Source organism: Phyllobates terribilis, unplaced genomic scaffold (assembly GCF_046119375.1).
Source record: "Phyllobates terribilis strain yellow unplaced genomic scaffold, ASM4611937v1 Scaffold_150__1_contigs__length_4496277, whole genome shotgun sequence".
NCBI lineage: Eukaryota > Metazoa > Chordata > Amphibia > Anura > Dendrobatidae > Phyllobates > Phyllobates terribilis.
In genome coordinates, this window is record NW_027362910.1 from 2,168,088 (window position 1) to 2,192,771 (window position 24,684).

Consider the following 24,684-nt stretch of genomic DNA (forward strand, 5'->3'; position numbering starts at 1 on the left):
GCATATCAGACAAACACAGTGATTCTTTATTTCAGTGAAAAAATATTCTACTTTCCACTTGTCCTGGAAGCGGCGGCCCTCACTGTCAACTTTTCGTTTCTTATTTGTAGTTGCCATTATAAAAATTGGCCAGAAGGGGAGAGATTAAAAGGCGCAGAGGGTGGAACAGCAAAAATAAGATACTGCTATATGCTTTATAACACAGGCAGAGAATAGCAAGCTGTGCAACAGTCGCACATCAGATAATGGAATTATAGCACAGTGACAGGCAGTCAGGGGTTAATGAAGGGTATGACAGCTTGCTACCACAAGCTTGTGTGAGAGCCCTGCTGGCCTAACCTTTCTGGAGGTGTAAGGTGGCGCAGGGACTTATATATAACTTAATATATATATTATTTATATAATTTTACACAACTAAGCTGAGGTCTTCAGCCTATCTGACCTCTGAACGTCTTACAACCCCTGGGGGCTGGAGATCTCGCACGTCGCGAGATCTTGGCTGGCCGGTTGCCGCCGCTCAGTACTCCGGCGCAGGGAGAAGGAAAGCCGAAATCTCGCGATGTCCGAGATTTCGGCTCTTCTCCCTGCGCCGGAGTACTGAGCGGCGGTGGCGACGAGAGCGGCGGTGGCGACGAGAGCGGCAGCGGCCGCAAGGTACATGCTGCTGGATACCTGGGGGCCTTATTAGTCCGGACCGCGGGCCGCAAATGGCCCGCGGGCCGGACTTTGGACATGCCTGTCATAAAGTGACAGTGGTCAGAATTGTGAAAATTGGCCCGGTCATTAACGTGCAAACCACCCTCGGGGGTAAAGGGATTAAGGGAACTTCACAGACTCTCCCAGCTATAGGTGATGCATCAAGTTTATAGAACACATAAATTGCTATTTGATCGTGGGCTGAGACCACATTCACTGTGCTAGATGTAAGACAAACTCAGCAGACTTATTGCATATGCTTTGCTCTTGTTTTAACTTGGAATCCTTTTGGAAGGGCGTACAAGACGCTATAAACAGAATTTACTTAGTACAAATAGACGTCACTCCTTTGGTATGCATATTGGGTTTATTAAAGATTTAGTTAATGATGAATATGGTAAATCTGCTGTTTCTCAAATGTTATATATGGCCAAGAAATTAATAGCTCAACATTGGATAACCGACCAGACCCCCACAATCCCAGAATCCATAAACAAGATTAACTTTCTCCTAAACTTGGAAAGAAATATCTCAAGAGAAATGCTATCACTAAATTTGAAAAACGATGGGCCTTTTGGATTGATAGATCCGGTTGTGCTTCGTGAGAACTGCAAAGATAATGTCTAGGTCTCTTTTAAGCTTCTAAATCCTATAATATAGAATTCCTGAAGGTCCTGAAGGTATACATGTGATATCGATGTTATTTGTACTATATTAGCTCAAAAGTTTACATACCCCGGCTGAATTTTTCCTTTCTTCGCCTTGTTTCAGAGAATATGAATGATAACAAAAAAACTTTTTCTCCACCCATGGTTATTGATTGGGTGAAGCCATTTATTGTCAAACTACTGTGTTTCCTCTTTTTAAATCATAATGACAACCAAAAACATCCAAATGCCCCTCATCAAAAATCTACATACCCCAGTTCATAATACGGTGTATTGCCCCCTCTAGCATCAATGATAGCTTGAAGTCTTTTGTGGTAGTTGTGGATGAGGTTCTTTATTTTCTCAGATGGTAAAGCTGCCCATTCTTCTTGGCAAAAAGCCTCCAGTTCCTGTAAATTCCTGGGCTGTCTAGCATGAACTGCATGCTTGAGATCTCCCCAGAATGGCTCAATGACAATGAGGTCAGGAGACTGAGATGGCCACTACAGAACCTTCACTTTGTTCTGCTGTAGCCAATGACAGGTCAACTTGGCCTTGTGGTTTGGATCGTTGTCATTTTGGAACGTCCAAGTACGTCCCATGCGCAGCTTCCGGGCTGATGAGTGCAAATTTGCCTCCAGTATTTGCTGATAACGTGCTGCATTCATCTTTCCTTCAACCTTTACCAAGTTTCCTGTGCCTTTGTAGCTCACACATCCCCTAAACATCAGCGATCCACCTCCGAGCTTTACTGTAGGATTGGTGTTCCTTTCATCATAGGCCTTGTTGACCTCTCTCCAAATGTAACGTTTATGCTTGTGGCCAAAAAGTTCAATTTTGGTCTAATCACTCCAAATTACCTTGTTCCAGAAGTTTTGAGGCTTGTCTCTGTGATGTTTGGCGTATTGTAGGCGAGATACTTTGTGGCATTTGCACAGTAATGGCTTTCATCTGGCGACTCGACCATGCAGCCCATTTTTCTTCAAGTGCCTCCTTATTGTGCATCTTGAAACAGCCACTCCGCTAGTTTTCAGAGAGTCCTGAATTTCAGCTGATGTTATTTGTGGGTTTTTGTTTGCATCCCAAACAATTTTCCTGGCAGTTGTGGCCAAAATTATTGTTGGTCTACCTGACCGTGGTTTGGTTTTTACAGAGCCTCTGATTTTCCATTTGTTAATCATAGTTTGAACGCTGCTGACTGGCATTATCAATTCCTTGGATATCTTTTTGTATCCCTTTCCTCTGTTATACAGTTCAACTACCTTTTCCCGTAGATCCACTGACAATTCTTTTGCTTTCCTCATGACTCACAATCCAGAAACGTCACTGGCTGGATGAAAGATGCAAGAGTCTGTCTGGATCCCAGAAACTCACTCAGCTTTTATACACACACACTGATTACAAGCAAACAGGTCACAGGTGAGGATGTTACCTTTAGTAGCCATTCAAACCCATTTGTGTCAAATTCTGTGCATGTTATCAGGCCAAAATCACCAGGGTATGTGAACTTTTGATCAGGGTCATTTGGATGTTTTTTGTTGTCATTAAGATTTAAAAAGAGAAAACACAGTAGTTTGACAACAAATGACTTCACCCAACCAATAACCATGAGTGGAGAAAAAGGTTTCTTGTTATCATTCATATTCTCTGAAACAAGGCCAAGAAAGGAAAAATTCTGCCGGGGTATGTAAACTTTTGAGCACAACTAGAGGTCATTCCGGCCTCCCTATCCTTTACTGAACCGTGAATCTACTTTAGTGGTTATGTTGCACTTTAATATATCTTGTATTTTGTTGGGGCGGGAGGGATTGGGGACTTGTGGGGATACTTTTGTGTATTGTAATATGTATAAACAAAAACTTACAATTAAAAACATCATAACTCAGAGGCGGCAGATCTATCTTATGTGTATTGGGACTGCCGGGAAATTAGGGAATTTTGGGAACCAGTTAACACATTTGTTGCTGAGAGGCTGAATATTGTTTTGTCATTTCATTTTTTTTTATAGGAGTCAGGATGGATTTTCCTACTAAGGATCTAATTACTTCACAGTTATTATCTGCAAGGGGTTTTATTTTTAAGAACTGGATAACTTAGAAAAATATAATTTTCTAACAACAGCTTAGGCAATAAATGAATAGCTGGAATAAGTAGAAGCAAAGAATTTAAGAAATATGGGCAAGAATTATTGATTGAAGGGTTTTCTCTTTTTTTTCTCTTCTCTGAATGGGGGAGTGTCAGGGAAGTGTTTAAATAGAAAAAGAAAGGAGAAAATATATAATTCTATTATATTTCTTGTGTTTTTGTGACTATGGTTTATATTTGAGCATATAAATAAAAAGGACTTGGACTGGGGTCTCGTCATAAAAGCAAGGCCCACCATACGGATTATATTTTTGTTCACATGATTGTCTATGTTGTCAGCAAATTTTACGTACGCTGTCATTTTGCTTTGCGGTTTAGGGACCTGTGAAGGTAAGGGTCAGCGTCTACTAATCCCAGGGGGTAGGGTGCGTTCTCCGGACTGTAAGCTCTGGTCGGAACATGTCTCACTCCAACAGGACTGTCAACGCTCAAAGTAATGGGGACAGTTTTGGTTTAGCAGGAAAAGGGTGACTGATTGATTGTGATATGAACGGACTACACCGAAGAGAAGATAACCACATCTAGTGACTGAGAAGAATCTGTGACTTTTCGGCATTTAGTGGTCACTACTCACCTGGGTAGTCATATGTAGGAATCTCCTCCTTACACCACTCATCACCCCTCACATATGTCTCTGTAGTATTAATATGGGTCAGATCTTCACCCTGAAACAAATATTATAAAAGTCACAGACAGATGGAGAAGTCACATCTATGATCAGCTCTAATCCTGCCATCTCCACCGTTCTCATTACACAAGTATAAAACATATAATAATGGTGGATAAAACAAGACTGAGCACAAGACCTTCACAGCCGTCTACACATCATAGGGGAGATCTCATGACACCTTCTCTCCATCTACCTGATGATCCTGAGGAACCTTGGGATCTTCTTGTTTACAGTCCTGTGGAAGAAGAGGACGGGGACATCTCTCTGGTGTTGTCCTCTTACTGGATAGATCTGGAGGAAACACATACAGGGACTGAATTCATTCTTTACATACAGATAATTATAGGCCGTGTGTATTTAATCCTATTACCTGGTGATGTGAGGGGCTGGGGAACCTCCATCATGATGTCCTTGTACAGATCTTTGTGTCCTTCTAAATACTCCCACTCCTCCATGGAGAAATAGACGGAGACATCCTGACACCTTATAGGAACCTGACACATACAATGATACCATCACCCCCCCCGATCCCTCCATAGCGTTACTGTATAATGTCCCAGCATTCCCAGCAGTGTCACCTCTCCAGTCAGCAGCTCAATCATCTTGTAAGTGAGTTCTAGGATCTTCTGGTCACTGATGTCCTCATGTATCAGGGGGTGAAATGGAGGCCCTGTGATTGGGCTCAGGGGTCTTCCCCATCCCTCAGACACAGGGTCCTGACAGCGCTCACTAGAGGTCTTCTTCACTACTGTGTAATCCTGATTGTGGAGAGACACATTAATAAATCTCACTCCAGACATTTCCAGAGTCCTCACCTCTCCAGTTCTGTCCATCTGTTATTCCCATAGATAAGAATGATGTAATGTGACGTCATCAGAATCTCTCACCTCTCCAGTAAGCCGGAAGAGGATCTCTAGGGTGAGGTGCAATATCTTCTCCGCCATCTTGTCTCTGTCCATATCCATATTTGTTGGGTAAATCAGTAAAATTCCCTTTTGTAGAAGATATTCACTGAGATGATCTGATATTGTAGAGACCTGAATGAGAAAAAGATAAAAATGTAACATCATAAAGAATTCAGTGTAATAATACAATTACTGGAGATATGAGATTTATTACTTTACAGTATCTAGTTTTCTTCTTTACATCTACTAATAAAACCTATATATTTTAGGCCACAGACAACAAGCAGTTTCTTCCTCGGAGTCGGCAGCTGAATACGTTTCTCATAGACTCATCTTCCATAACACTAATTCTCATCTCATTTACTGACACTGGGATCAGCATTAGTAATACTGCAGGAGATATTCATTACACGTGACATGAGAAATAACTACTTCATGATGAGGACGACATCTTTATCTTATAATACGGCTCTAGACAGATATTTGGCCAGAGTAAGTCACTGACTACATCACCACTGGCCGTCTATATGAATGTTTCCCGTCTTCCCCAAACTGTAATCTTCTATTATCATGTCTGATTCACACACAGAAGTTTGAGGCTTTTATAAAACTTTCTTGTTTGCACAAATACCACGGACATAAATTATTTGATACCAAAGTCTGCATGTACAGTATTTTATGGGGTTTATTTCTGGCCTTAGGTTTTCCTATATTACAATAAAAACACCAGAAAAAAGCAGATATTAAAATGTTTCAAAAGAAAATTGGCACCAACAATTCTTGTAAAATGAAAAAAACATGAAAAAGCATAACCCTGGACTCTGATCTCTCATTCAAACCACATATCCAAGCCCTTTCCACTTCCTGCTGACTCCAACTCAAAAAAATCTCCCAGATACACACATTCCTCAACCAAGAATCTGCAAAAACACTAGTGCATGCCCTCATCATCTCCCGCCTGGACTACTGCAACCTCCTGCTCTGTGGCCTCCCATCTAACACTCTCCCACCCCTCCAATCTATCCTAAACTCTGCTGCCCAACTAATCCACCAGACCCCCTGCTATTCCCCCGGCCTCTCATCTCTATCAATCCCTTCACTGGCTCTCCATCACGCAGAGACTCCAGTTCAAAACCCTAACCATGGCATACAAAGCCATCCACAACCTGTCTCCTCCATACAACTGTGACCTAGTCTCCCGATACTTACCTGCACGCAACCTCCAATCCTCACAAGATCTTCTCTACTCCCCTCTTATCTCCTCTTCCCACAATCGCATAGAAGATTTCTCCCGTGCTTCCCCCCTACTCTGGAACTCTCTACCCCAACATATCAGACTCTCGCCTACCGTGGAAACCTTCAAAAGGAACCTGAAGACCCACCTCTTCCAACAAGCCTACAACCTGCTGTAACCATCGCTCCACCATAACGATGCACAAACAGCTCTACCCTCACCTACTGTATCCTCACCCATCCCTTGTAGATTGTGAGCCCTCGCGGGCAGGGTCCTCTCTCCTCTTGTACCAGTTGCTGACTTGTATTGTTCAAGATTATTGTAATTGTTTTTGCTGTGTATACCCCGATCACATGTAAAGCGGCATGGAATAAATGGCGATATAATAATAACACACATTTGGTTATTTTTTAACACATTAAACATTTTTTTTTTTTTTTAAATAACTCTTTTGGCCCTAGAACATAGATGTACACCGCAGGGATGGCACAGGTGCAGCCGCAACAAAAACACTGGCAGCTTAACCACTTGCTGCTGTCCAAAACAAACATGGCATCTAAGAAGGTTTGAGAAAGTTCAGCTGAATTCCCCTCCTCCCCCAAGTACACGATAGTATGGGGCTGCCTAGTAGCTATGATACTTAAATGCCTATTAATGGTGTCTGGGCCTGCAATCCATGAAAGTCTATTAGGCCAGGCCAGAGGCAATGTCCAATAAGTTACCTTTTAATGCCCCCATACACTTTAGACTAAAGTTACATGAAAGCACTGATTTCGGGGGGTTTGGTCGACTATATAATGTATTTGGGGGCCTCCCGACAGATGATGTCAGGGCAGAGAAGGATTTGGCATCCTGAATTTCAGAGGCTAATCAGTTTGTTCTTCCTGTAGATCAGAGGTCCCCAACCGCCGACCAGGACCGGGCCGTTGGGGTTTTTTCAGCCGGTCCGCGGCACCGCCACAGACAATCACTAAACATTGACAGTGTGCTCTGGTCTGCGGTGGCTCAGAGCACACTGTGTGGGGTGGATGCTGCCCGCTGTTCTAGACTCCCGCAGGGTAGACCTGTAGAGGACCTGTGATGACATCAAGGTACATAACTGTGATGTCACCACAGGTCCTGAAGCAGGATGAAGCAGGGGCGGAACTACCGCCCGTGCAGCCGGTTCATTGAATGGGGGCCCCGAGGGAGAGGGGGCCCCTCCAGCCTCCAGCAGGGCCGCCATCAGGGCATGACTGCCCTGACTCCAGTATGGGGCCCGGGCCGGTAGGAGCCCCCTCGGAGCCCCCCTCTTGTGAGTCTCTCTCCTCATGGGGCCCCCGGCCCCATGCAAAGCGCCGGGTCCAGGACATCTCATAATTCCTCTGACTTCCGGTCATGTGACGGCGCCGTCACATGACCGGAAGGCAGGAGAACCTGGTGTCAGCGATTTGGACGAGCGCCAGGATTCTGCAGGGATCGCATGGGGGTAAGTATAACAAGTTTTATTTTTTTTTAAATACAATTAACTAGGAGTGGGGGGAATGGGATATGCACATGGGGGAGGGGAGAGATGCACGGGGGGGGATGAGAGATGCACGGGGGGGGGTTGAGAGATGCACGGGGGTGGTTGAGAGATGCACGGGGGGGGGTTGAGAGATGCACGGGGGGGGTTGAGAGATGCACGGGGGGGGGTTGAGAGATGCACGGGGGGTGGATTGAGAGATGCACGGGGGGTGGATGAGAGATGCACGGGGGGTGGATTGAGAGATGCACGGGGGGTGGATTGAGAGATGCACGGGGGGTGGATTGAGAGATGCACGGGGGGTGGATTGAGAGATGCACGGGGGGTGGATTGAGAGATGCACGGGGGGTGGATTGAGAGATGCACGGGGGGTGGATTGAGAGATGCACGGGGGGTGGATTGAGAGATGCACGGGGGGTGGATTGAGAGATGCACGGGGGGTGGATTGAGAGATGCACGGGGGGTGGATGAGAGATGCACGGGGGGTGGATGAGAGATGCACGGGGGGTGGATGAGAGATGCACGGGGGGGTGGATGAGAGATGCACGGGGGGTGGATGAGAGATGCACGGGGGGTGGATGAGAGATGCACGGGGGGTGGATGAGAGATGCACGGGGGGTGGATGAGAGATGCACGGGGGGTGGATGAGAGATGCACGGGGGGTGGATGAGAGATGCACGGGGGGTGGATGAGAGATGCACGGGGGGTGGATGAGAGATGCACGGGGGGGTGGATGAGAGATGCACGGGGGGGTGGATGAGAGATGCACGGGGGGGTGGATGAGAGATGCACGGGGGGGTGGATGAGAGATGCACGGGGGGGTGGATGAGAGATGCACGGGGGGGTGGATGAGAGATGCACGGGGGGGTGGATGAGAGATGCACGGGGGGGTGGATGAGAGATGCACGGGGGGTGGATGAGAGATGCACGGGGGGTGGATGAGAGATGCACGGGGGGTGGATGAGAGATGCACGGGGGGTGGATGAGAGATGCACGGAGGGGGATGAGAGATGCACGGAGGGGGATGAGAGATGCACGGGGGGTGAGCTGCACATGGGGGGGTGAGAGATGCACATGGGGCGGGGTTATGTTTACATAACTTTGTTGCCTTATGAAGGGCAGGGGGGGGCCCCAAAAAATTTCTTGCACAGGGGCCCACTACAGTCTGTGTCCGCCCCTGGGATGAAGTAAATGCAGCTGAACAGCAGCTGTCAGGACAGCTGCCCTGTCCTGCTGCAGGGCGTGATGGGGCCTCAGTGATGCGGCTCCTGGCACAGCACATTATGTGGGGCTCCTGGCATAGCTCCTGGCGGGGACCTGGTCTACACTATATGATAAGTATGCACTAAACTCCAAATCCCTCCATTACCCCGCCCCCATATGACCAAAGCCCCGCCCACCCCACCCCCTCTTTGCTGGGCCATGGAAAAATGATTTTGCTTCAAGCCGGTCCCTGGTGCAAAAAAGGTTGGGGACCACTGCTGTAGATAACCCTCCGCTAGAGGAGTCTGGAGGCGACTCTCTCATGCTGCCCACAGGAAAGCTGGAATATGTGTGCGTATGGGGGTGTCTGGAGAGATATGTCGTCTGCCAAATAACCGTTTAGCCATCCCTTATCTCATGTGTATGGGGCCGTTAGTATTACACAGACAGGCAGGGATAATACACGGCACTACAGTAGTACAGTGCATCACCTGAGCAATCAGAGGCTTGTATGGTGTATGATCGCACTGATGAGAGTTGCTTAAACTTTTAAAAAAGTTTTAATATGAAATAAAAATATCACAGTTTTACCAGCAAGAATTCGTCACTATAGGGAAAACACATTCACTGCACAATGTTAGTTAAGTCACATCCATAACAACTTTATTATACTCTATTATCCTATACACAATGGTGTAGATAGAAATCACAGGTGCCACAGCAATAGCTGTAATTGATCCCCAACCTCAAACAGAAAATATATATAAATGTATTTGGCAGAGTCATATCTCCTGACTCAGCAGATCACATGCTGCCATTGTACTTGGCAGACCCGGACCAGATGGTATGGAGATTAATGAGGGAGACGAAAGTCCAAAAGTAAACTTTTCTTTACTTAACAAGATCTTGATGAGAAGTATATACATCAGATAGTAGGCACAACACTGTGTGACAGATGCCAGTACTGTGGGAACATTATACTGTGTGGGGGACATTGTACTATGAGATCAATAAGTTTCACAGTGGCATAGATTGAAATCACAGGGCCCACATCAATAGCTGTAATTGGGCCTCTCAACCTCAAAAGGAAAAAAATATCTAGGCATGTTTGGAAGGAGTCATATCTCCCGACTCTGCAGACCGCATGCTGCTATTCTACTCGGCAGGAACAGACCACATGGTATGGAGATGAATGAATGAGACCAAAATCCAAAAATAAACTTTTCTTTACTTAACAAGAACTTAATGAGAAGTATATACACATCAGACATCAGACACAACACTTTATGAATTCTTCTGCATTCATGCAGTCACGAGCTTTCTGGGTACAGTACATAAGTTTTATTACAAGCTACAACAGTCCAGCAAACCATTATGGGAAGGTCCATTATCCCCTGTGGGGACCATACGGGTCGAGATGTGTCACTACGGCCCCTAGAGCTACTTTCAGTTTCCAGTTCATTTGTGAGGACCTCACTGGCTGAGGTGCATCTTGTACGACTCCTCATTAGTATAGTACGCTCAAAATACATTCAATGAGGGCCACACACTACTTGCTGTGACACTGCATTTTCAACTCTCTGTAGAAGGACTCGTGTCCCAGTTTGGCGACGCTGTAACTTCCTCTCTACTATAGACAATAGTTTGCTTAAATCCTCTTCCTTTAAGATAAGGAATCTATGCTTAACTTAATCCCGTTAAGGCTGTGTGCACACGATGCGTTTTTAATGCGTTTCCGCAGCGTTTTTGCAGCTGCGGAAATGCATTAAAAACGCATGGTAGAAGGGCAGCAATGTTCCCCAATGATAATCCACATGTGCTGTGCCCATGCTGTGGATTTTTCCGCAGCGTTTACGCTGCGCTCAAAAATCCGCAGCATGTCCATTAATTTTGCGGAAACGAAGCGTTTTTGCCGCCATTGACTTGCATTAGAACGCGCCAATTCCGCAAGACTGCATTTGTAATTGCGTTATTGGCGCGTTCTAATGTGCGGATGGTACCCGGGTGTGGAGAAGATGAGACTCTCCTCCACACCCAGGTACCATAGAAACTGTAAAAACAAGAATAAAATAAGATATATTCACCTTCCGATGGCCCCCGGTCTCCTTCCCTCTGCTCGCGTGCAAGACTGAAAGACCTTCGGTGACGTCACAGTCATGTGACCCAGGTCCTTCAGCGCAGTGTCTCGCGATATCCCAGCAGCCAGGAACAAGCCAGGAACGAACGCGGCAGCACACGCCGGGCCATCGGAGGGTAAGTATAGCTTTATTTTTTTATTTTTAAACATTCTTTTACGGTCACACTATATATGCCGTTTGCATGGATTTATATATAGTGTGATCTAGTTGTCAAGCACTTTCCAGGTGATGCTAAAATCGCCTGGAAAACGATTGTCAATCCGCATGTATTCCGCAGGAAAAACACATGTACAATCCGCATGCGTTTTTTCTGCCAGGGAGATGCAGAAATTTTCTACTTCATTTCTGCATCGTGTGCACATAGCCTTATTTAGGCCTTCTGCCCCCTCAGGGCAAAGTTTTGCACCATTTACTGTAAGTAGGTCTTCTGGCCTGTGCTAAGAACCTCATCCTGCTGCTCACCTTAAAGTTTTACCTCTTTAATTAGGCCTCCTGGCCTTCTGCCCCCTCCCTCCAGGGCGAAGTTCTATACTGTTTAAGTAGACCTCCTGGTCTGAGCTAAGGACTTTTCCCTGCTCTATGACTCCGCTATGCTCCCTGCCTGGAATCTGGATTCACACTGCCATTATATCTTTCCTTCAGAACGTTCAATCTGATGTCTCCCTCCTGTCACACAACACCCTATCAATTCAAGTCTGCAACCAGATAGAACAAAGGTCTGTATTTCTCACTTACTTATCCCTATCTGACTCATCACCAGGAAATTGTTCTCCTGTACAGTGTCCATTTTAGGACATGATCAGATATCAAAATCAAACATCAGAATGATGTCAGTTTGAGGCTAAATACCCTGTCTGAGAACTGATCTTGATAAGTGATTTTGATAAGTGATTCTGACAAGTGACTTTTACAACCGTAATAATAAAAAAAAGTAACTGTTCACTGATGGGAGTTGAACCCAAAATTATACATCCCAAAGCCAGTGCACTAACCACTAAGCTATTAACTCAGTTTTAAAAACCTAGGAGTTCTATTTGGTTATATGATTTTCAGTGCAACTTGTCTAAAACTCATTGGGACTTATGCACAGACTGCAAGCAAGCCAAATTCAAATGATGTGTGATTTTGATGTGTGATTCTGATGTTTGAAGAAAGTCACACAATGACTTTTAGTCACCCTGAGTATTTTCATCACTTGACTGGATAGCGCAATGGTAAGGCATCCGACGCGCCCCCTGGGACGTGGGGTACTCGGTGCCGGGCCGGTCGTTGCTAGGGGAGATGTCACAGTGGCGGAGACCCAGTCCATGACCCAGGGCGGTCAGTAAAAAGGGGATATTTTCAGGGAATAAAAGTTCTTATATACAGTTTGTGACGCCACCTGTGGTATGCGGCTATGTGGAGCCGCCGCTGCGGAGCAGGTCCTCTGGAGCTGTTGTTAATGCAGCAGAGTTGGTTTAGCTCTCCACAGGCAGAGCTTAGCTCCAGGGCAGTGTAGACGTTGCGGTTATGGTGTAGTGCAGAGGATGGCGCAGTTAATAATCAGTCCACAACTTAGTGGCGGTTTCCTCTTATCTTTACTTGCGGTGGTTAGGCAGACCGGGGCACGGGTACTAGCTGGTAGTAGAGGTCCGGGCGGCCTGGAAGCAAGTTGGGGGGATCCACCTAGCCAGGTGGAGTTGTAGGCCTTCCCTTTGCGCTACCTCTTTGGCCCTGCTGTGTATAGCTATGCTGCAGCCCTCGTCCCTGAGTAAAAAGGGAGAAGCTCCTTGCTGGTCTGGAGCCAGGAAAGCGTTGTATGCTGGTATACCTGATTAGGGGACCCCTCCTTGCTTCCAGGCATGGCATTACCTCTGAAACTACAGTGTTAGTGCACTGGCTTTAGGACACAGAATTTTGGGTTCAAGTCCCATCAGTGAACAGTTACTTTTTTTTTTTATTATTATTACAGTTGTAAAAGTCACTAGTCAGAATCAGTTCTCAGACAGGGTATTTAGCCTCAAACTGACATAATTCTGATGTTTGATTTTGATACCTGATCGTGTCCTAAAATGGACACTGTATTTCTGTGTACTCATATAGCTCAGAATGAGGGATCCCACACAGTATGATGGCCCCCACAGCCCTTCACTTAATATGATAATATGATGCCCCAACAATTCCTGATAGTTAACAATAAAAACACACACACACACACACACACACACACACACACACACAACTCATCCAACCCATTTCTGAGGTGCGCTGCTCCGGTCTGTGCAGTGTGAGTACTGAGGCTCCGTACTACAGGTGGGATGTAGTGACGCCATTGTGCCTGCAGTGAACGAAGTCTTAGACTCACAGGTGAAGGGTGAATGGTGGATCGGAGAGCTTAAATCTCCCTGATTCACTATTCTATTCAATGGTATCACCATCATGGGACAAGGTGCCTGGTGCTGAGTCACACTGAGCCTTCTCAATTTATGGGCATTATAGTATTTATTAATCAGCTGTGGGGTAGTACCATAATGTGTGCGTAGGGGGCAGTACTGTGAGAAACCTCTCTGAAGTAAAATTTTAAACCTTTATTAAATATATGCATTAAAATCAGAACTAACAAATATATACTTAAAGCTAGCAAAATTATAAGGTCAATGGCTTGTTGTGGATGTAAACACCATTCTAAGTCTATGTGCCCACGATGCAGAAATGCTGCTGATTTTTCCTGAGCGTTTCTGCATCTCCCTGGCAGAGAAAACGCATGCGGATTGTACGTGCGTTTTTTTTTCCAGGTAGAAGCTTAGCACGATTTCGCATGCGGGTTATCAAGCGCTTTTAGCATCACTTGGAAAAGTACTTGACAACTTGGTCACACAATATAAATCCATGCAACCGGCATGGATTTATATACTGTGACCAAGTTATCATGCTGCAAATGAAGCATCAATAGTAAAAAAAAAAAAAAAAAAATTAAAAAAAACATTATACTCACCTTCCAATGGCCCCCGGTCTCCTTCTCCGATGCGTCTGGTATCTTCGGTGGCTCCAGGTGCTCTAAAAAAGTAAATAACTAAACGTTATTTAGTCATGTGAATGTCACGTGACCACCAACTGACCGCTGACGTCACGGAAGGTCCTTGCAGACCACCGCCGAAAGCCAAGGAGACAGCAGCGCCACTCAGAGGAGACCGGGGGCGCCGAAAGTGACTATAAGGTTTTTTTTTTGTTTTTTTTTAATTCTTTTTTATCTACAGGTACTATGGTACCCGGGTCTGGATGAGAGTCTCCTCTTCTCCAGACCCGGGTACCATCCGTGCATTGAACCACATGATATCCGCATGTGCATGTGTAGTCATGCGGATGTCACGCGGTCCAATGCTAAAACGCAGCAATTCCGCAAAATAATTGGTAGTGCTGTGGATTTTTCCGCAATGATAATCCGCAGCGGAAATTTTCGCACCATGTGCACAGCACATGAGGATTATCATTGGGGAACATGGCAGACCTTCTACCAAGCGTTTTTAAGAGTTTCCAATATAATAAGGAAAAACATCATTTACAACAGACTCCAAAAAGGCAGTTATAATAGATGGGCAATGAATAGAGCCACTAAAGTAGCAGATAAAAAATTACGTTATGATTTACTAATCAAACATTCAGAGAAGTAAGTAACCTTAGATAAAGCTATATTTGTAACAATTTACAGCAAAGAAAATAGCCAGATTAAAGGAATTATTAACAAATACCTTCCCATGTTATATATTGATAGCCAATTAAATTAGATTTTACGAGATGGTTGTTTGTTCTCGGCCCCGACCCTTTCACAACTCCTGTCTCCTATTTTAATCCCAAGAGAAGCCGATAACGAGAACCTGCCTTACACCTCTGGGTTTTCACCAATGCGGCATTGATGAATGTTCACCATGTAAATATGCGGAACACAAGAAATAGGTTTAATCACATTAAATAAAAACATTTCATTAATCCCTTAATGGCCCAGGGCGTATTAGTACTCACCAGGCTGTCACCCCCTGTTCAGCGGGGGCTCCGGCGCTGAGCCCGCACTGAACCGGGGACATGTCAGCTGATTCTTACAGCTGACATGTGCCCGCAACAGCCGCAGGTGGAATCGCGATCCACCCGCAGCTGTTAACATGTTAAATGCCGCTGTCAATCTCCGACAGCGGCATTTAACATTCTCGCGCCGGAAACGCGGCATTAGCCCCGCCCATCGGTGACCCCCTCACGTGATCGCGGGTCACCGATGGGTGGGCATGACAACCCTGGGTCTGCAGCAGACTCCAGTGGTTGTCATGCAAAGATTACTATGAGCGCCACCTAGTGGTCAGCGCTCATAGTACAGGTGCATTTATGCTACATAGAGGTGACTTGTTGATCACCTCTATGTAGCAGAGGCGATCAGACAGTTGCTGCTTCTAGTATCCTATGGAGACTATAGAAGCATGCAAAAAGTTTAAAAAAAATGTTTTTAAAAATATTTAAAAAAAATATAATAGTTTAAATCACCCCCCTTTTACCCCACATACACATATTTGGTATCGCCGCGTTCAGAATCGCCCGATCTATCAATATAAAAAAAAGAATTAATCTGATCGGTAAACGGCGCAACGAGAAAAAAATTCCAAACGCCACAATTACGTTTTTTTGGTTGCCGCAACATGGCAATAAAATGCAATAACGGGCGATCAAAACATCGTATCTACCCCAAAATGGTATCAAAAACGTCAGCCTGGCGCGCAAAAAATAAGTCCTCACCCAGCCCCAGATCCCCAAAAAAAATCGAGATGCTACGGGTCTCGGAAAATGGCACCATTTTTTTTTTTTTTTTTTAGCAAACTTTGGATTCTTTTTTCACCACTTAAATAAAAAAAGAACCTATACATGTTTGGTGTCTACGAACTCGTAATGATCTGGAGAATAATAATGACAGGTCAGTTTTAGCATTCAGTGAACGTGGTAAAAAAAACAACTGTGAAATTGGAAAGAAAAAAAAACAAACAACAACTGTGGAATTGCATTTTTTTTTTTTACAATGTCACCGCACTTGGAATTGTTTTCCCGTACACGATATGGTAAAACTAGTAATGTCGTTTAAAAGTACAACTCGTCCCACAAAAAATAAGCCCTCACACGGCCATATTGCCCAAAAAATAAAAACGCTATGGCTCTGGGAACAAGGGGAGTGAAAAACGAAAATGCAAAAATGGTAAATCCCAAGGTCGCGAAGGGGTTAAACAATGGATCGCCTGCAGCAGTGAATTTGTAGCATATGGCATTCAGTGTCTGGGGTGTACTGTCAGATATGTCGGCTGCTGCTCCCGTAAATAAGGCAGAGAATTAATGAGCACATAGGAGACCCCACTAATCCCGCGGCCATTAACCCCTCCAACGATTCCACACATTTCCTAAGAGAGCACAATGGGGACTGGAAGAACGTTCAGTTTTGTGGCACTGAAAGGGTAAATAGCTGAGGTGGAGGAGAGATGGCGGAGGAGCATTGCTGAACTGGAGGGTAAATCCATCGCACCGGAGGAATAAAGAGAATATGGGGGCGATTATCACCAGTATCTACATCACTGTGCGGGAACTAGGAGAGAAGGAACGGCCATTGTGTGAGGACGTCTCTGGGCTTCTGTCCTTCATCCTGCAGTCGTCTGAAGGGATCTAATGTGGACGGGAACCAGCGAAGCCGCATTCTGTCCACAGCTGTTACCTCACTGTTCACACCACACAGAGACCCCCAAAGAGCCTCCGTGCTGAAGGGGTTAATGCCCACTGCGCCCAGTAATGGGGTCTCCACATACCTCCACCTGCAGAGCCGCCACCACATATATGGCTGTTGTGTGCGCACAGGACCTGTGATGAGGTCACAGGAGGGGAGGAGTCAGGGGTCACATGATCAGGGGCCTCAGTGGATGCACGGTTGAGCCTAGAATGTATGGGCTCCTGTCAGGTATATACACTGCTCAAAAAACTAAAGGGAGCACTCAAATAACACATCCTAGATCTGAATGAATGAAATATTCTCATTGAAAACTTTGTTCTGTACAAAGCTGAATGTGCTGACAACAAAATCACACAAAAATCACATTTATTAACCAATGGAGGCCTGGATTTGGAGTCACCCCCAAAATTACAGTGGAAAAACACACTACAGGCTGATCCAACTTTGATGTAATGTCCTTAAAACAAGTCAAAATGAGGCTCAGTATTGTGTGTGGCCTCCACGTGCCTGTATGACCTCCCTACAATGCCTGGGCATGCTCCTGATGAGGCTGAGTATTGTGTGTGGCCTCCACGTGCCTGTATGACCTCCCTACAACGCCTGGGCATGCTCCTGATGAGGCTCAGTATTGTGTGTGGCCTCCACGTGCCTGTATGACCTCCCTACAACGCCTGGGCATGCTCCTGATGAGGCTGAGTATTGTGTGTGGCCTCCACGTGCCTGTATGACCTCCCTACAATGCCTGGGCATGCTCCTGATGAGGCTGAGTATTGTGTGTGGCCTCCACGTGCCTGAATGACCTCCCTACAACGCCTGGGCATGCTCCTGATGAGGTTGCGGATGGTCTCCTGTGGGATCTCCTCCCAGACCTGGACTAAAGCATTCACCAACTCCTGGACAGTCTGTGGTGCAGCGTGACGTTGCTGGATGGAGCGAGACATGATGTCCCAGATGTGCTCAATCGGATTCAGGTCTGGGGAACGGACGGGCCAGTCCATAGCTTCAATGCCTTCATCTTGCAGGAACTGCTGACACATTCCAGCCACATGAGGTCTGGCATTGTCCTGCATTAGGAGGAACCCAGGGCCAACCGCACCAGCATATGGTCTCACAAGTGGTCTGAGGATCTCATCTCAGTACCTAATGGCAGTCAGGCTACCTCTGGCGAGCACATGGAGGGCTGTGCGGCCCTCCAAAGAAATGCCACCCCACACCATTACTGACCCATTGCCAAACCTGTCATGCTGAAGGATGCTGCAGGCAGCAGATCGCTCTCCACGGCGTCTCCAGACTCTGTCACATGTGCTCAGTATGAACCTGCTTTCATCTGTGAAGAGCACAGGGCGCCAGTGGCGACTTTGCCAATCCTGGTGTTCTGTGGCAAATGCCAAACGTCCTGCACGGTGTTGGGCTGTGAGCACAACCCCCATCTGTGGACGTCGGGCCCCCATACCACCCTCATGGAGTCGTTTTCTAACCGTTTGTGCAGACACATGAACATTTGTGGCCTGCTGGAGGTCATTTTGCAGGGCTCTGGGAGTGTTTCTCTTGTTCCTCCTTGCACAAAGGCGGAGGTAGTGGTTCTGCTGTTGGGTTGTTGCCCTCCTACGGCCCCCTCCACGTCTCCTGGTGTACTGGCCTGTCTCCTGGTAGCGCCTCCATCCTCTGGACACTACGCTGACAGACACAGCAAACCTTCTTGCCACAGCTCGCATTGATGTGCCATCCTGAATGAGCTGAACTACCTGAGCAACTTCTGCGGGTTGTAGAGTCTGTCTCATGCTACCACAAGTGTGAAAGCACAACCAACATTCAAAAGTGACCAAAACATTAGCCAGAAAGCATTGGTACTGAGCTGTAGTCTGTGGTGCCCACCTGCAGAACCACTCCTTTATTGAGGGTGTCTTGATAATTGGCAATAATTTCCATCTATTGTCTATTCCATTTGCACAACAGCATGTGAAATTGATTGTCAATCAGTGTTGCTTCCTAAGTGGACAGTTGATTTCACAGAAGTTTGATTTACTTGGAGTTATATTCTGTTGTTTAAGTGTTACCTTTATTTTTTTGAGCAGTGTATTATTGGAGGCAGCAGAATGTATGGGCTCCTGTCAGGTATATATTATTGGAGGTAGGAGAATGTATGGGCTCCTGTCAGGTATATATTATTGGAGGCAGGAGAATGTATGGGCTCCTGTCAGGTATATATTATTGGAGGCAGCAGAATGTATGGGCTCCTGTCAGGTATATATTATTGGAGGCAGCAGAATGTATGGGCTCCTGTCAGGTATATATTATTGGAGGCAGCAGAATGTATGGACTCCTGTCAGGTATATATTATTGGAGGTAGGAGAATGTATGGGCTCCTGTCAGGTATATATTATTGGAGGCAGCAGAATGTATGGGCTCCTGTCAGGTATATATTATTGGAGGCAGCAGAATGTATGGGCTCCTGTCAGGTATATATTATTGGAGGCAGCAGAATGTATGGGCTTCTGTCAGGTATATATTATTGGAGGCAGGAGAATGTATGGGCTCCTGTCGGGTATATATTATTGGAGGCAGGAGAATGTATGGGCTCCTGTCGGGTATATATTATTGGATATTATTGGAGGCAGCAGAATGTATGGGCTCCTGTCGGGTATATATTATTGGAGGCAGCAGAATGTATGGGCTCCTGTCGGGTATATATTATTGGAGGCAGCAGAATGTATGGGCTCCTGTCGGGTATATATTATTGGAGGCAGCAGAATGTATGGGCTCCTGTCGGGTATATATTATTGGAGGCAGCAGAATGTATGGGCTCCTGTCAGGTATATATTATTGGAGGCAGCAGAATGTATGGGCTCCTGTCGGGTATATATTATTGGAGGCAGCAGAATGTATGGGCTCCTGTCAGGTATATATTATTGGAGGCAGCAGAATCTATGGGCTCCTGTCAGGTATATATTATTGGAGGCAGCAGAATCTATGGGCTCCTGTCAGGTATATATTATTGGAGGCAGCAGAATCTATGGGCTCCTGTCAGGTATATATTATTGGAGGCAGCAGAATGTATGGGTTTCTGTCAGGTATATATTATTGGAGGCAGGAGAATGTATGGGCTCCTGTCGGGTATATATTGTTGGAGGCAGCAGAATGTATGGGCTCCTGTCAGGTATATATTATTGGAGGCAGGAGAATGTATGGGCTCCTGTCAGGTATATATTATTGGAGGCAGCAGAATGTATGGGCTCCTGTCAGGTATATATTATTGGAGGCAGGAGAATGTATGGGCTCCTGTCAGGTATATATTATTGGAGGCAGCAGAATCTATGGGCTCCTGTCAGGTATATATTATTGGAGGCAGCAGAATCTATGGGCTCCTGTCAGGTATATATTATTGGAGGCAGCAGAATGTATGGGTTTCTGTCAGGTATATATTATTGGAGGCAGGAGAATGTATGGGCTCCTGTCGGGTATATATTGTTGGAGGCAGCAGAATGTATGGGCTCCTGTCAGGTATATATTATTGGAGGCAGGAGAATGTATGGGCTCCTGTCAGGTATATATTATTGGAGGCAGCAGAATGTATGGGCTCCTGTCAGGTATATATTATTGGAGGCAGGAGAATGTATGGGCTCCTGTCAGGTATATATTATTGGAGGCAGCAGAATCTATGGGCTCCTGTCAGGTATATATTATTGGAGGCAGGAGAATGTATGGGCTCCTGTCAGGTATATATTATTGGAGGCAGGAGAATGTATGGGCTTCTGTCAGGTATATAGCAGACGCGTGACCTGTCACATGACTAAATGACGTCATGGAAGGTCCTTTCACACCACCGCGAGCTGTACAAGAGACCGGACGCAGCGGAGAAAATACTGGGGGCCATGAGAAGGTGAGAATAAGGTTATTTTTTATTTTAAATTCTTTTTTTACAGGTACCATGGTACCTGGGTCTGGAGGAGAGTCTCCTCTTCTCCAGACCCGGGTGCCATCCGCACATTGAATCGCTTAATATCTGCATGTGCACATGTAGTCATGCGGATATTAAGTGATTCAATGCAAGTCAATGGCGGCAATTACGCTGCGTGTCGGCAAAATTAATGGACATGGAGCGTATTTTTCCGCAATGATAATCTGCAGCGGAAATTTCCACAGCATTTGCACAGCACATGAGGATTATCATTGGGGACCATGGGGCACGTATTACCAAGCGTTTTTTAACCCCTTAAATACCGGGGACGTATTAGTACGCATATTTGCGTACTGCCCGTTCAGTGAGGGCTGCTGCGCTGAGTCCTCACTGAACGGAGCACATGTCAGCTGATTCTTACAGCTGACATGTGCCCGCAACAGCCGCGGGTGGAATCGTGATCCACCCGCGGCTGTTAACATGTTAAATGCCGCTGTCAATCTCTGACAGCAGCATTTAACGCGCGCTTCCGGGTAGTGCGTCATAAGCCCCGCCCACCGGCGACCCCGTCACGTGATGGCGGGTCGCCGATGGGGGGCATGACAACCCAGGGTCTGCAGCAGACGCCTGTGGTTGTCATGATCTTGTCGCTATGAGCGCCACCTAGTGGTCGGCGCTCATAGCACAGGACCATTTCTGCTGCATGCAGGGGACCTGCTCGTCCCCTGTATGTAGCAGAGGCGATCGGATAGTTGCTGCTTCTAGTCTCCTATGGAGACTATAGAAGCATGCAAAAAGTAAAAAAAAAAAGTTTTTAAAAATATAAAAAAAATAAAAAAATATAAAAGTTTAAATCACCCCCCTTTTGCACCATTCAAAATAAAATAATAAAAAATAAACCCCACATACACATATTTGGTATCGCCGCGTTCAGAATCGCCCGATCTATCAATATAAAAAAAGAATTAATCCGATCGGTAAACGGCGTAACGAGAAAAAAATTCTAAACGCCAGAATTACGTTTTTTGGTCGCCGCAAAATTGCAATAAAATGCAATAACGGGCGATCAAAACATCGGATCTACCCCAAATGTTATCAATAAAAATGTCAGCCCAGTGCGCAAAAAATAAGCCATCAACCAGCCCCAGATCACGAAAAATGGAGACGCTACGGGTCTTAGAAAATGGCGCTATTTTTTTATTTTATTTTTTACCAAATTTTGGATTTTTTTTCACCACTTAAATATAAAAGAACCTATACATGTTTGGTGTCTATGAACTCGTAATGACCTGTAGAATAAGAAAGGCAGGTCAGTTTTAGCATTCAGTGAACGTGGTAAAAAAAATAAATAAAAAACAACTGTGGTATTGCACTTTTTTTGCAATTTTACCGCACTTGGAATTTTTTTCCCGTTTTCCCGTACAGGATATGGTAAAACTAGTAATGGCGTTGAAAAGTACAACTCGTCCCGCAAAAAATAAGCCCTCACATAGCCATATTGACCAAAAAATAAAAACGCTATGGCTCTGGGAACAAGGGGAGCAAAAACGAAAATGCAAAAACGGAAAATGCTCCGGGGCTTAAGGGGTTAAGTGTTTTCGCTGCGGAAATTCTGAAGCAAAAACACTTGAAAAACGCATAGTGGGCACGCAGTCTAACTTCCTGTTAATGCTTCGGACCTTTTTTTTCCTTAACAAAGTCCCGGATATCCCCTTTAAGGATGTTTACATCCATGCAGCTTGTACAAGTGAACACGATTTTAAAAGTAGGCTAAATGTCCAAGTCATGTTATTAATAGGACCCTATATACAGATGCATCATGGGCTTTTCCTGCCACATGCATATAGTGAAAGTCTAAAATCCAAATGTGTAATTTGCCTCAGAGTAGAAGTGTTTTAACTACAGTCACAATAATTACTAATCACTCACAGAAATCTCTAACTTTTAATCAGAAATAAATATTGTATAAATAACCTTTTTACATATAGAAATATTCTTTAAATAACATTAGCAGAACTAAATATTGTAGTAATAACATTTGAACATTATATATAGAAAAGTACTTTTTTCTAAAAGTGATTTTTTAGCCTTGTAAACTCTATACTTTAGTAGGTTTTATTTTCGTTATTTCTGATGTATTTGAAAAATGACAACTTCACCTTCTTACAATAATGCTAAGAACACGATCCCTTTTATAAGTACAATTTTTTTTCATAAAAGTGCAAAACTTTATAACACAAAAAATTGGTCAAATACAAAAAAAAAAAATCAATCAGGAGAGTGCCTCCTGAATGCATAAAAATTTGCACAGCCCCATCCCATAGGATGCATCATCCACAAGAAACAGTGATTGCAAGAAGAGAGGAGGCAATGGATCAACACCAGAGATGCCCATCGGACCGGATTGCATGTGAGTATGATTAAAGGTCTTTTTTGCATTATGCAGAGCGGCTTGAAGACTTACACATGTGGTCAAAATTGTTGGTTCCCCTCGTTTAATGAAAGAAAAACCCACAATGGTCACAGAAATAACTTGAATCTGACAAAAGTAATAATAAATTAAAAATCTATGAAAATGAACAAATGAAAGTCAGACATTGCTTTTCTGCTTCCACAGAATTTAAAAAAAAATTAAACTGATGAAACAGGCCTGGACAGAAATGATGGTACCCCTGAAAATAATGTGACAAAAGGGACATGTTAAATCACGTTGTGCCCACTAATTATCATCACAGGTATCTACAATCCTGTAATCAGTCAGTGGGCCTGTATATAGGACTACAGATACTCATTGTGCTGTTTGGTGACATGGTGTACCACACTCAACATGGACCAGATTAAGCAAAGGAAAAAGTTGTCTCAGGAGATTAGAAAGAAAATTATAGACAAGCATGTTAAAGGTAAAGGTTATAAGACCATCTCCAAGCAGCGTGATGTTCCCGTGACTACAGTTGCACACATTATTCGGAAATTTAAGATCCATGGGACTGTAGCCAATCTCCCTGGACGTGGCCGCAGGAGGAAAATTGATCACAAATCAAAGAGACGAATAATACAAATGATAACAAAAGAGCCCAGGAAAACTTCTAAAGAGATTAAAGGTGAACTTCAAGCACAAGGAACATCAGTGTCAGATCGCACCATTCGTTGTTGTTTGATCCAAAGTGGACTTCATGGGAGATGACCAAGGAGAACACCATTGTTGAAAAAAAATCATAAAAAAGCCAGGCTGGAATTTGCCAAACTACATGTTGACAAGCCACATGTAGCATCGGCGTCTCTGCCCCCTGCCAGGCAGAGACGCCGTCCCTCTCACCGCCGCGCTCCCCGCCCGGCGTTCTCCAGCGCTCCTCTTCCTGCTGCTGCCAGTGCGCGCAGCTTCCCGGGCACTGTGCTTAGGGCGCGTGCGCTCCCTCCCTCTTAAAGGGGCCGCACGCGCCGCCCTAAGGAGTCCCCGGCCAATTGCCGGAGGTCCTCCCATATATAAGGCACCTCCTCCAATATGGAGGTGCCCGAGCAATAGTTGTTGCACAGTGTACTTACCTCTGCTTCAGCCCTCAGGTCCCGCTGCTAGCCTGACTACTAGTCCTGCCCGCCAGCCTGACTACCAGTCCAGTCCACCAGCCTGACTACTCTCCAGCCCGACAGTCTGTCTTCCGTTCAGTCCGCCAGTCTGTCTATGGGCTTTGCCCGCCTGCTTACCTGGAAGCACCTGCCCGCTACCTGCCATGCCTACCTGGAGGCTCCTGCTTGCTACCTGCTGTGCCTACCTAGAGGCTCCTGCCTGTCACTTGCCGTGATCACCTGACAGCCTACCTAGAGGCTCCTGTCTGTCACTTGCCGTGACCACCTGTCAGCCTACCTGGAGGCTCCTGCCCGTCACTTGCCGTGACCACCTGACAGCCTACCTAGAGGC

The 24,684-nt window shown here is 45.4% G+C and overlaps 2 protein-coding genes across 2 annotated transcripts in view; both read right to left on the reverse strand.

Moving 5' to 3' along the window:
• Window positions 1-17,025, reverse strand: part of LOC141206945 (uncharacterized) — a 34,186-nt gene extending 17,161 nt beyond the window's left edge. Inside the window, exons 1-7 of the mRNA XM_073664315.1 lie at window positions 16,950-17,025; window positions 14,117-14,178; window positions 5,046-5,195; window positions 4,737-4,916; window positions 4,529-4,652; window positions 4,352-4,449; window positions 4,063-4,153 (exon numbers count right to left, since the gene is read on the reverse strand). Of these exons, the coding sequence (XP_073520416.1) occupies window positions 4,063-4,153; window positions 4,352-4,449; window positions 4,529-4,652; window positions 4,737-4,916; window positions 5,046-5,123 (571 nt within the window). The 5' untranslated portion in view covers window positions 5,124-5,195; window positions 14,117-14,178; window positions 16,950-17,025. The remainder of the gene's footprint in view (window positions 1-4,062; window positions 4,154-4,351; window positions 4,450-4,528; window positions 4,653-4,736; window positions 4,917-5,045; window positions 5,196-14,116; window positions 14,179-16,949) is intronic.
• The window catches only part of LOC141206936 (uncharacterized), a 266,238-nt gene that overhangs the window by 53,908 nt on the left and 187,646 nt on the right, over window positions 1-24,684 (reverse strand). The window lies entirely within an intron of this gene.